Source organism: Pteronotus mesoamericanus, unplaced genomic scaffold (assembly GCF_021234165.1).
Source record: "Pteronotus mesoamericanus isolate MK-2021 breed Mesoamerican mustached bat unplaced genomic scaffold, CSHL_Meso_final scaffold_21, whole genome shotgun sequence".
In the NCBI taxonomy this organism is placed as follows: domain Eukaryota; kingdom Metazoa; phylum Chordata; class Mammalia; order Chiroptera; family Mormoopidae; genus Pteronotus; species Pteronotus mesoamericanus.
Genome location: NW_026555310.1, coordinates 32,311,604 through 32,324,170, shown reverse-complemented (window position 1 = coordinate 32,324,170; position 12,567 = coordinate 32,311,604). Strand labels below are relative to the sequence as shown.

The following is a 12,567-nucleotide window of genomic DNA, read 5'->3' as shown; positions in this document are numbered from 1 at the left end:
GGCCAGGGGCCAGGACCGGGGACCAAAAGGGGGGGGGGGGCGCCGCTGCCGCCGGGAGGGACTAGGAGTGGGCGAGGGAGACGGCCGCCCGGGAAGGGGCGGGGGCCGCGGGCGGAGGCCGCCCAGGGGGCCGAGGGTAGCGGAGTGCGGGCCGCGCAAGGCAGGCGCGGGCGGCGGGCGGGAGGCAGCGGGGCAGAGTGGCGCGGAGGGCCGCGGGGGCGAGCGGAGCGGAGCGGCGCGGTCGGGCGGGCGGCGCGGCCCGGGCGTTCCGGGGGCCGCGGGGGGCGCGGCGGGCCTGGGGAGGGGCTGAGCGGGAACCCGGGTCGGGGTTTGCTCCGGGCCCGGCGAGCGATCGGGGCTGAGTAGGGGAGAGGGGGATGGGGGCCGCCCTCCGAGCGGGTCGGGGCCGCCGCCGCCGGCGTCGCGGCGGCGACTGAAGCGGGAAGAGGAGAGGGGGGCGGGGGAGCGGCCGCCGCCGCCCCCCGGAGGCGCCGGATCCCCGAATCCCGCTCGGAGCCAGCCAGCCGTCCCGAGCTACGACCAGGTAAGATCCGCCGCCACTCCGGCCTGGGGCACGCCCGGGTTCGGGCCCGCGGTTCCCCACCCCCACCCTCCTACTTCCCCCTCCCGCCGCCGCCGCCTCCATTTGTTATTTTCCCAATCGGGTCCCCCCACTGCGGGCACTGCCTGGCCTGAACCGGGGGCTCGGAGTCTGGCCGGCCCCCCGAGGAGGGAAGGTGGGGGCCAGGGCACTCGGAGGATCAGGCAGGTGGGGGAAGTGGGAGGGTCTCAGGAGGAGGGCTGATGGGGCAAAAGAGGCTAGCCAGGACCCCGAGGTGGAGGATTGACGGGGGATAAACGGGGGATACCCGTGAAGGGGCTTTGGGGCGAAGGCAAAAAGAAATTCGAGGGATGGCAGCAAGGTGGGGCAGAAGGTCTCCAGGAAAAACCCCAAAGGCCCAGGAACCCGGGTTTCCGAGCCTGGGGTTGGGGGTGGTATGGAAGGGAAGTGGGAAATGGGGAAGGGGTGTGGTAGGTGGAAAGAGAGGGATTGTAGCTGATGAGAGAGGAGAATGGAACCTGGGGAAAGGGTCAAGGAGGGGCCCACCTATCAGAGGACCCCGAGGTGTTCCGGAGTGGAATTGGGAAGGCAATGCTTTTGTGATTCAATTTTCTTTCTCCTACTGCAGGTCACCTCTGGTCGTTTTTTTGTTTTTTGTTTTTGCCTTCCAATTTCAGACAGTTACTTCTTGGAGAGGGGCACACGGGGGGCCCAGAAGTGTGGGCCATCCTAAAACTACTGGAGGGAGGAACACTGCCGGGAGAGTTCGAGGGGAAAGGCTTTCTGGGAGGGTGGAAACAGAGGAGCGAATTGGGCCATCTTGTAGGTACTTCAGACGAGTTGTCACCTACACCTTCAGATTCCTAGGGCATCCCTCAGCCCCTCTAGCTGTGGTTTGGGGCGGGAAAGGGGGAGTGTCTTCGTTACTATTTTGAGCTCAGAGATTTCCCTTTGTGCATGGGCTTATTTCTACTGGGGTAGGTAGTCTTAAGCTCTCTTCCCCGAGGGTACCATAGGAGAGTAGGAGTTGCTTTAGCAACTGTAAGGGGAGTGGCTGGCAGATGGACCCCTGGGATGGACTCTTGAGGTTCAGGTTCTGCCATTTCGTTGCCATGGCAATGATCCAGTGTCTGTCTAATAGGGTTCAGAATGTTGATTGGACCCCAGCCTTTGGCTATATCCTTAGGACTGTTGTTGGCGTTCTGGAGAATGTTTCTGATATTGCTGGTGGATAGGTTTAACAGGGGGTCCACCTGCTTCCACCTAGCAGTCTGTTGGACACAGGTAGATATGTTACTTGACAGTCACATGTTTCTTCAAGTCTCTCCCCCTAGGCAAGGTGGGAGCATGGAAATGCTCTCTTCATTTTCCCATCTTTTGGTAGTTCTTTCCGACTATTATTAGGGAGTTTTTGTATACAGTAATCTTTTTGCTTCTTCGCACTGATATTCTTTCATTTTCTTAAACTTGAGTCTGCCTTCCCCAATCAACCTTTTCCTTTTTGGACACAGTGACCCCTTCCCTCAGCTAACCTTTGACCTATTTCTCTGACCTCATAGGACTGGCTTGGCTTTCCATGCCCATCTCAGGTGAGGGTGGCCCAGGGGTAAGGGCCATAGAACGGCCTGGTGCAGTGGAAATACTCTGGAACTGGGCCCAGAAGATCTGGGTCTAGTCCTGACTGTACTTCTGTGACCTTGGGCAAGTCACTTGTTTCTTTGAGGCTCGGCTTCACTGTAAGATGAAGGGGTTATGATAAGATGATTTCTGAGGTCCCTCTGACAATCCTGGATTCTCTGAAGGCTTAGGCCAGTGCATTGTTGTTTGCTGGTCTGGGCTGCATTGTTATCTAGCCCAGTCACTTTGTTATCTAGTCACTTTGAACTGGTTTGTTAGTCTGGCAGATCCAGAGTGGGGGTGCGGGCTGGGCCAGTGATCCTGAAATTCCCTCTGCAAGTCCTTCCCAGAAAAGCCTTGTGCTTGTATTGTATTCCTTCTGGCACCCCTCTCATAATTCTCCCTTAATTTCTTTCTCTGTTCTTCCTTGGAGACTCTTCCTCTAGTTTTTACTTTTCCACTTCCCCAGTTGGGTCTTTATCATTTTCCTTTTGCAGTAAGGCAGCGAAGGTGGGTTAGCTTAGTGTGTTGCCAGATAACATAGTAGGTGCTCTGTAAATGTTAGTTGTAGTGACTGGCTACTAGGGCAAGATGGAGTGTAGCTTCACTTGCTGGTGCTAAATGCCCCTGATTCAGATACAACCCTAACTGCTCCCATCCTGCCCCTTCTTGCCCCAGGATTACCTGCCTTTTTTTGACTGCTTTTATCTTTCAAAACTACTGGTTGGTTATTTGATCAGATTTTGGCTGATTTCAGAAGTTGAGGTAGGGGGAGGGGCGCGCTAGGATTGCTCAGGTACATTCCTGCATTTCTCTGACCTGGGTCTGACTGAGTCTGGTTTGGAGATGAGGAGAGATGGACCCTCTGCTAGAGGGGATGGCAAAGATACACCAGTCACAAATAGTCATCATTGTTACACTTAAGATTGTTTTCCCCTTTTGTTATTTGGCATTTATTCTTCAGATTTTTTGGGGTTGACACTATTTTCAAATCTACACAACAAAAATGTGGTAATAATTGTAGTTGAGGAAAAAATGGCTGGTTTACTGGGCAGAGCATCAGCTGTAAGTTCCAAAGACCTGGGGCTCTGTCCCAGCCATTTTGTTACTCTTAAGTAAATTCTTACTAAGTTTCCTAGAAAGGTTAGGCTCACTCCTCACTACCTGCCTCAGTATGTTTCAGTGGAGGTGAGTGAGAAGTAATTACTTTGTATTTCTTGGGGAAAATATGATCTAGGTTGTGGAAATGCATTTGCCTAGCCAGGCCCCCCTAACTCAGAACAGGCAGGGAAGCTTACTCTGTTCCCACTGAGGCTACCAGCGCTTCATCCAAGAAAACCTGCAAAGTTAGTGGGTTTAAAGGTCAAAAACAAGAACAGAACACCCATATATACATGACATCAGTGGGGGATAGAGGAAGGAAGAGAACAGTAATAAGGTAGCATTTTTGCTCCCAAAAGACCATATGGTCAGTAGTATGGAAAGATAGGACACTTAGCAAGAAATACAAACCAGTGCGAATGAAAAATAGCTGGAGGGAAAAAAATATATATGTAGATCAGCTGTGAGGTACGTGTCCCCTCCTAAGCCAAGTGAGAGAGAGGCTCACAAGCTTGTAAATTTGTATTGTGTGCGCACTGATACTCACTGATTTGGTTGGCAAAGTGAGAAGTCCTGCCTTTTCAGGAACCCATGCACTAGAGAAGGGGGGCTTTATGAGGCTCTCAGAAGTGAAGTTCTGCTCTTTGGGGATACCTGGATTTGGTCTTGGGATTGGGAGGGTTGTGTGCCTTTGCACTGTAGAATGGGACAGCCTTCCCCCACCTACTCTGATGTGAAAAAACATTCTTTTTGTATCTTTGGGGCTGATTGAGGTCTTCTGAGGATTAATTGCACCAACTTCTGATGAGAATATAGCAAAGTATAGAAGAAAGAACATGGGCTTGAAACCAGGGAGAGGTGGGCTTGATTCTGGTGCTGTCGCTCGTCCCTCACTGTGTATTTTCACTTGAAGTTGGCAAGTCAGAATCACAATCTCTGAGCCTGTTTCCTCACCTATGTAATCGGGGTAATAAAAACACCTGCTTTTCAGGGTTGGTTGTAAATATTACATTGTGTATGTAAGGGTTTGACATAAAGAAGTTACTCAATAAATACGTTAATACTTTAGCTATATTTCTTTATGCTCCTTTGTAAGGCCCTATGGAATTCGTGTGTGCACAGATATTTCCTAGGGTCGTGAAGGGAAAAATAGTGTCATCTCTAGAACTGGGCCTCATAGATACATCTGAGTCTTATTGCCCTCCCTAGGGATGAAGAAGATGCTATTGTGAGTAGTCTTCTTCGTTTATAGATAGCTAGGCAGCCCATGGGACAAGCCAGCGAAGTGTTATGGGACAAGCCAGCGAAGTGTTATGGGACCAGTACCTCTTGACCAAAAGGCCTAGTGCTGGGCCACTTGCTCAGCCCTTGACAAGCACAGTGGTATACCTTTCAGACTCTGTTCCCTGATTTGGAGACTTTGATGGTCTTTTCCAACAGGCTTCACTGAAAACAGATCCTGCAAGTTCCAGGTGCCTACAACTGGAAACTTGGAGATCCTGCTTCCTGCTTCCCAGGCCACAGCTGTGGGGAACTTGAGGTGAAGCAGAGAAGTTTCTGTATTCAGCTGCCCAGGCAGAGGAGAATGGGGTCTCCACAGCCTGAAGAATGAAGACACGACAGAATAAAGACTCAGTGAGTGATAGCTTAATTGAGGGACATGAAAGATTAGAGGCAGGGAGGCTAGGGAGAAGGGCCTGGAGAGAAAGAATAGAAATAAGGCACATCCTAAAGTTAGGTGAAATGTAGAAAAACCTTTTTATTGTTTTCTTTCTTCCCCCTCAGATGTCAATGAGGAGTGGACGGAAGAAAGAGGCCCCTGGGCCCCGGGAAGAACTGAGATCGAGGGGCCGGGCCTCCCCTGGAGGGGTCAGCACATCTAGTAGTGATGGCAAAGCCGAGAAGTCTAGGCAGACAGCCAAGGTATTCTGTCCTGAGGTCCTCCCACAGGATGCTCAGGCACTGGGGCTGAGGTTTTATGTGTATGTGTTGTGGGGGAACTTCCTGTCTGGCACAGGGTAGTGGTAGAGGCTTGGGAGGTATATGACAAGAATTTTCTCATTCTCTCTAACAGAAGGCACGAGTAGAGGAAGCCTCCACCCCAAAGGTCAGCAAGCAGGGCCGGAGTGAGGAGATCTCAGAAAGTGAAAGTGAGGAGACCAATGCACCAAAAAAGACTAAAACCGAGGTGGGAGACGCTTGCAGCCATCCTGACTGATTTTCTGACTATTTTTTCCCCCTCCCCCCACTTTCTTTCATTCAGAATTCCTATTTTTTTATCATCTTACTATTTTTTAAAAAATACTTTATTTATTCATTTTTAGAGAGGGGGAAGAGAGGGAGAGAACCATTAATCAGTTGCCTCTGACTCGCCCCCAGCCAGGGACCCAGCTCCCAAGCCAGGCATGGGAGTTGAACTGGTGACCCTTTGATTGACAGGCCAGCGCTCAGTCCACTGAGCCACACCAGCCAGGGCAGGATTACTATTTTAATCTCACCTGCGATAGAAAAGAAAAGTCATATCCTAGTGCTTATTAAAGTAGTTCTATCATACCTCAGACAGATCTTTAGGGCTTTGGTTAGGCAGGGTCAAAGGGGACTGGAAGTGTGGAGGAGTCTAGCCTTTCCTTTCCTAGGTCTTGGTTTTCAGGAAGGGGTTGGGGAGGAAGTTAAGGGTGAGAAGTCTTACCTGAAGGAACAGATAAATCTTAAGGATAATACAGAGGTGGTCTTTTTAAGAACCAAGGGTTTCTGGGTTGTTAAAGGGGTAAGGGGGTTGAGGAGGGTGGACATAAGCTGGTTGAAGATGGATTTGGGTTCAGCTGTGGATAGGGAGAAGGTGCTTGAGATAGACATTTGAAGGACTAGGGTTTTGCAAGGATGGAAACAACACTAACTGCTAGAGGGCAACTGAGAATGTGGGGTGAGTGGTGGAATCCAGAGATGGTAGGGAAGTGGGCTTGAGTAAGAATATTCATCCCATTGTGGCACAATGGTGTGCTGTGAGGGGGAAATGATTTTGTGCCAGGGAGGCTCCAAATCTAGGGGAGGCAAGAAAGGAAAGGAAAAGGAGAAAACAGCCCTCCCTTTTCTGCAGCAGGAGCTCCCTCGGCCACAGTCTCCCTCCGATCTGGACAGCTTAGATGGGCGGAGCCTCAATGATGATGGCAGCAGTGACCCGAGAGATATAGACCAGGATAACCGAAGCACGTCCCCCAGCATCTACAGTCCTGGAAGTGTTGAGAATGACTCCGATTCATCTTCTGGCTTGTCGCAGGGCCCAGCCCGCCCCTACCACCCACCTCCACTCTTTCCTCCCTCCCCTCCACCGCCAGACAACAACCCTCGACAGCCAGAGCCTGGTTTTGAACCCCATTCTTCTGTGACACCCACTGGATATCATGTTCCCATGGAACCCCCTACATCTCGGATGTTCCAGGCTCCTCCTGGGGCCCCTCCTCCTCATCCACAGCTCTATCCTGGGGGTGCTGGTGGAGGGGTTTTATCTGGACCCCCAATGGGTCCCAAGGGGGCTGGGGCTGCCTCTTCAGTGGGGGCCCCTAGTGGGGGTAAGCAGCACCCCCCACCCACCACCCCCATTTCAATATCAAGCTCTGGGGCTGGTGGTGTTCCCCCAACAAAGCCGCCTAACACTCCAGTGGGAGGTGGAAACCTACCCTCTGCTCCACCACCAGCCACTTTCCCCCATGTGACACCAAACCTGCCTCCCCCACCTGCTCTGAGACCCCTTAACAATGCATCAGCCTCTCCTCCTGGGCTGGGGGCTCAGCCACTACCTGGGCATCTGCCCTCTCCCCATGCCATGGGGCAGGGTATGGGTGGACTTCCTCCTGGACCAGAGAAGGGCCCCACTCTTGCTCCCTCACCCCACCCCTTGCCCCCTGCTTCTTCCTCTTCTGCCCCAGCTCCCCCCAATGAGGTATCCTTATTCATCCTCTAGTAGTAGCTCTGCAGCAGCCTCCTCTTCCAGTTCTTCATCCTCTGCCTCTGCCTCCCAATACCCAGCGTCCCAGGCACTGCCCAGTTATCCCCACTCCTTCCCTCCCCCGACAAGCCTCTCTGTCTCTAATCAGCCTCCTAAGTATACTCAGCCTTCTCTCCCATCCCAGGCTGTGTGGAGTCAGGGTCCCCCACCACCTCCTCCTTATGGCCGCCTCTTAACCAACAGCAATGCCCACCCAGGCCCCTTCCCTCCTTCTACTGGAGGACAGTCCACTGCCCACCCACCAGCCCCAGCACATCACCATCACCACCAGCAGCAGCAGCAGCAGCAGCAGCAGCAGCAGCAGACAGCAACATCATGGGAGCTCTGGGCCCCCCTCCACCTGGAGCATATCCCCATCCCCTAGAGAGCAGTAATTCCCACCATGCACACCCCTATGCCATGTCCCCCTCCCTGGGCTCTCTGAGACCATACCCACCAGGGCCAGCACACCTGCCCCCACCTCACAACCAGGTGTCCTACAGCCAAGCAGGCCCCAATGCCCCCCCAGCCTCTTCCTCCTCTTCCAACTCTTCTTCCTCTCAAGGGTCCTATCCATGTTCACACCCCTCCCCTTCCCAGGGCCCCCAAGGGGCGCCCTACTCCTTCCCACCGGTGCCGCCGGTCACCACCTCCTCGGCTACACTTTCCACAGTCATTGCCACAGTGGCTTCCTCGCCAGCAGGCTACAAAACAGCCTCCCCACCTGGGCCCCCACCGTATGGCAAAAGAGCCCAGTCCCCAGGGGCATACAAGACAGCCACCCCACCAGGATACAAGCCGGGGTCACCACCCTCCTTCCGAACGGGGACCCCACCAGGCTACCGAGGCGCCTCGCCGCCCGCAGGCCCAGGGACCTTCAAGCCAGGCTCGCCCACCGTGGGGCCTGGGCCACCCCTGCCGCCGGCAGGGCCCTCGGGCCTGTCATCCTTGCCACCACCGCCTGCTGGCCCTGCCTCAGGGCCGCCCCTGAATGCCACGCAGATCAAGCAGGAGCCGGCTGAGGAATATGAGACCCCCGACAGCCCAGTGCCCACGGTCCGCAGCCCCTCGCCCCCTCCCAAGGTGGTGGATGTCCCCAGCCACGCCAGTCAGTCAGCCAGGTGAGTGGGGCGCGGGTGAATGGGCAGGCCTGGGATGGGGAACAGCAAAGGGGTGACGGAGATAGGGAGGCGGCACAGGAGGAGGAGTGCTTGCGTTTGTGCGGCGCTTTTAAAACTACTGCAGACCTTCGACCCTCCTTCCCAGCCGCCGGGGGCCGACTTTGGGCGGGAGTCACCCCTGGGCCACACTCAGGGGCTAAGCGCGCGCGCGCTGCCTCCGCACCCCGGTAGGTTCAACAAACACCTGGATCGCGGCTTTAACTCGTGCGCGCGCAGCGACTTGTACTTTGTGCCACTGGAGGGCTCCAAGCTGGCCAAGAAGCGAGCCGACCTCGTGGAGAAGGTGCGGCGCGAGGCCGAGCAGCGCGCGCGCGAAGAAAAGGAGCGCGAGCGCGAGCGGGAACGCGAGAAAGAGCGAGAGCGCGAGAAGGAGCGCGAGCTTGAACGGAGCATGGTAAGTGCGTCATCACGTGCGCTTCCCGCCTTACGGCTCTCCATTTGGGCCGCGCTGGGAGGCTCGAGGGGCGGGACGTCATTGCGCCACCTCTTGGGGAGGAGGAAGCACTGCATCCTAGGAAATGGAGACCGAAGGATTCCTGCGAAAGGACTGCCTGCCTGGGTTGGCTGAAGGACAGCCCAGGTCAGATTACATGTGGATTGTAAGAACAACCACTACTTAGGAGAAGGAGTTAGGGAAGTTCCTGGTAGGCTGCATTAAGCTGTTGAGGTAAATGAGTAGTTTAGGACTGGCTGCCTTTTACAGAACTGCTTTTCTGACTCTTCTCTATACCCCACAGAAGTTGGCTCAGGAGGGACGTGCTCCAGTGGAGTGTCCATCTCTCGGCCCTGTGCCCCATCGCCCTCCGTTTGAGCCGGGCAGTGCTGTGGCTACAGTGCCCCCCTACCTGGGTCCTGACACTCCAGCCCTGCGTACTCTCAGTGAATATGCCCGGCCCCACGTCATGTCTCCTGGCAATCGCAACCACCCGTTCTACGTGCCCCTGGGGGCAGTGGACCCGGGGCTCCTGGGTTACAATGTCCCAGCCCTGTACAGCAGTGATCCAGCCGCCCGGGAGAGGGAGCGGGAAGCCCGAGAACGAGACCTCCGTGACCGCCTCAAGCCTGGCTTTGAGGTGAAGCCCAGTGAGCTGGAACCCCTACATGGGGTCCCTGGGCCAGGCCTGGATCCCTTCCCCCGGCATGGGGGCCTGGCTCTGCAGCCTGGCCCACCCGGCCTGCACCCTTTCCCGTTTCATCCAAGCCTGGGGCCCCTTGAGAGGGAACGTCTGGCGCTGGCCGCTGGGCCAGCCCTGCGGCCTGACATGTCCTACGCAGAGCGTCTGGCAGCTGAGAGGCAGCATGCAGAAAGGGTGGCAGCCTTGGGCAATGACCCGCTGGCCCGGCTGCAGATGCTCAATGTGACCCCCCATCACCACCAGCACTCCCACATCCACTCTCACCTGCACCTCCACCAGCAGGATGCCATCCATGCAGGTGAGACTCCTACTTCCTTCCTTGACCCATTGGGGCCACCTTGCGCCCCCCCAGCAAGTGATTGGGCTCCTCTGTTCCTCAAACCAGGACTTCTCTGTCTGCCATGAGCCTCTCTATTGAGTGCTGCCCTGATCTTTGCCTCCCTGTCACCCGTCAGCCTATCACCTCATACCCTACCCTTGCCACAGAGACTTCCTTACACCCCCATCTTCAGAGTCACGCATCTCAACCATGATAGAGCCACGAGCTGGAAAACTGAAAGAGCACCACCTTTCTACCATTACAGCCTCTCACACACCTGTCTTGTTCCTCTGGATTCAGCTCTGTCATGGCTTCTTGCCAGCTTCCCCCAGTTGGAGGTCTTTTATGTTCCTCCCCCATTTCTGTGCCTTTTCAGAAAGAGCCTTGTAACTGTGGTTGTGGGCATCCTAGGTGATAATGAGCTTAGCTTACTATTCCTTCACTATATTTATACTCATGTTCATCCAAGTGTCTTCTTAGGCTTTCTCTCTTAACCTCCATTTTCTTCCTGTCTCATTTTCTAAACTTTCTATCCTCTTCCATCTCCTCTAAACAGTCCACTTCTCTCTTTCCTTTTCCTCAGATCCCTCTGACAACTGTAATCTGCCCTCTGCCGTCAGTGTGTCCCTGATCTAGTGATGTCTTCGTATATACTGTCTCTTGTGCCTCCTCGTTCCACTCTGGATCTCCCTGTGTTTGATTTTCCATCTCTCTTCCTAGGCTTGGATCCCTTCACCTACATGCATGGTTTTCCCCAAACCTGCCTTCTGGTGACACCTTCCTCTTCTCTACCCTCCAGCCTCTGCCTCGGTGCACCCTCTCATTGACCCCTTGGCCTCAGGGTCTCACCTTACCCGGATACCCTACCCAGCTGGGACCCTTCCGAACCCCCTTCTTCCTCACCCTCTGCACGAGAACGAAGTTCTTCGTCACCAGCTCTTTGGTAAGGATGGGGAAGGTCTAATGAGGGAAGGGCAGAAAGGAGGAATTTGGGTGGTGAGATTGGCCTAGTGGGGTTTGGGAAAGGTAAGGAGGCACCCAGAGGAGCTGGGAATGGGAGTAGACCCTGCCCAAGAGAGACATAGGTTTTAGTGCCAGGCTAAGAAGTTTGAATCCTAACTCCACCACTGACATTTTGCAGGACTGGCTATTAGCCAACTTTTCTAGTCTAGTTTCCTCTGTATGTAAAACGGTTGGCTGTCTCCTGGCTTGGAGTAGGTCATCAGTACCCCATCAGTTATGCACCCCCCTACCCTTCTTGCCCGCAGCTGCTCCTTACCGGGACCTGCCAGCTTCCCTCTCTGCCCCAATGTCAGCAGCTCACCAGCTGCAGGCCATGCACGCGCAGTCCGCTGAGCTGCAGCGCTTGGCGCTAGAGCAGCAGCAGTGGTTGCACGCCCATCACCCGCTGCACAGTGTGCCGCTACCCGCCCAGGAGGACTACTACAGGTACTACTGGGCACCCCTGGTCCAGGGGTGAAGGGGTGTAAGCCTGGGATGGGGTGTGGGTGTGCACGTGGGCCAGGCTCGTCGGGGAGGGATCCCCTCCTCCACCATCTTCTGTGAGAGGGATCAGGTCAGGTTTGAATTCAGTCTCTCATCTCTGTTCTGCACCTTGTCTCTCCCCAGTCACCTGAAAAAGGAAAGTGACAAGCCGCTGTAAACCTGCAGTCAAGAGCAGCCATGGCCCGAGTATGCATCTGGACCTTGGAGGTCTCCCTCCTGGCCTGCCACCCAGAGCAAGGAGGGGTGCTGCTCAGTTGCAGGGCCTCGGCAGCTGGGCAGAGGGAGGGAGGAAGGGACAGATGGAAGGCCAAGGCTCCTGTGGTGTGCAGAGGTGGGGAGGTGGCAGGGGTGGGGGCAGAAAGCGCACAGTATCTTGGACCAGGTCCTTCTTCCTTGTCCCCCGGCTTTCTTCCTCTCCCGTGCCCAATCCCTGTGGCCACCATGCCCTCCCCAACCTCGTTGGTGTGATTATTTCATCTGTTAGATGTGGCTGTTTTTGCGTAGCATTGTGTGCCACCCCTGCCTCTCCCCAGTCCCTGTGTGCGCGCCCCCTCTGCAATGTATGCTCCTTGCCCCTGCCCCACATTAATAATTTATATATAAATATCTATATGACGCTCTTTAAAAACATCCCAACCAAAACCAACCAAACAAAACATCCTCACAACTCCCCAGGAAGATGGCTGTGACTCTTTATTTGCGGGCTATGGGGGCGGGGCCTCAAGAGAGACCAGCTGGGAAGTTGGAAGGGATGGGCCTTCCAAAACTGGGTGGAGGGACCCTGGACAGCTGGAGAGGGGACCCCTGAAGGTAGTCCCCTCCTTCCTCCCAAGGCTGGGAAGTCAGGATGCTGGAGGCCTGGGACAGGCACGCCGCTGCCAAGGTCAGTTCTAGGAAATGCTCAAGACTTGAGGCGGTTCTGCTACTGGTCTGACAGCTAGGAGCCACCAGTCTGAATCTTCCATACAATCATTTGAGACACGGTTATGAAGCGGAGGCGAAGGGGCTAGGGTTTCAACAGATCAACTAGATAAAAATCTAAGAGTCTTTACCCTATGGTTTGAGAAGAGCAGCTGACAATTTTAAACGCCTAGAGAAGAGAAATTAGAGGGCGTTACACTAGCATACGTTTCTAAATAGGCCCTTTTAGGAAACTGCGA

At 54.9% G+C, this 12,567-nt stretch overlaps 1 protein-coding gene across 1 annotated transcript; it reads left to right on the top strand.

The window, feature by feature from the left end:
* Positions 1–376: 376 nt before the first annotated feature.
* On the top strand, positions 377–12,079 carry ATN1 (atrophin 1). The gene is given in 13 exon segments (XM_054591478.1): positions 377–544; positions 4,721–4,915; positions 5,066–5,203; positions 5,355–5,468; positions 6,378–7,208; positions 7,210–7,589; positions 7,591–7,612; positions 7,614–8,386; positions 8,618–8,840; positions 9,184–9,880; positions 10,701–10,844; positions 11,170–11,350; positions 11,531–12,079. Coding segments are annotated over 12 exon segments (3,564 nt in total). The 5' UTR covers positions 377–544; positions 4,721–4,888; the 3' UTR covers positions 11,565–12,079.
* Positions 12,080–12,567: the final 488 nt, after the last annotated feature.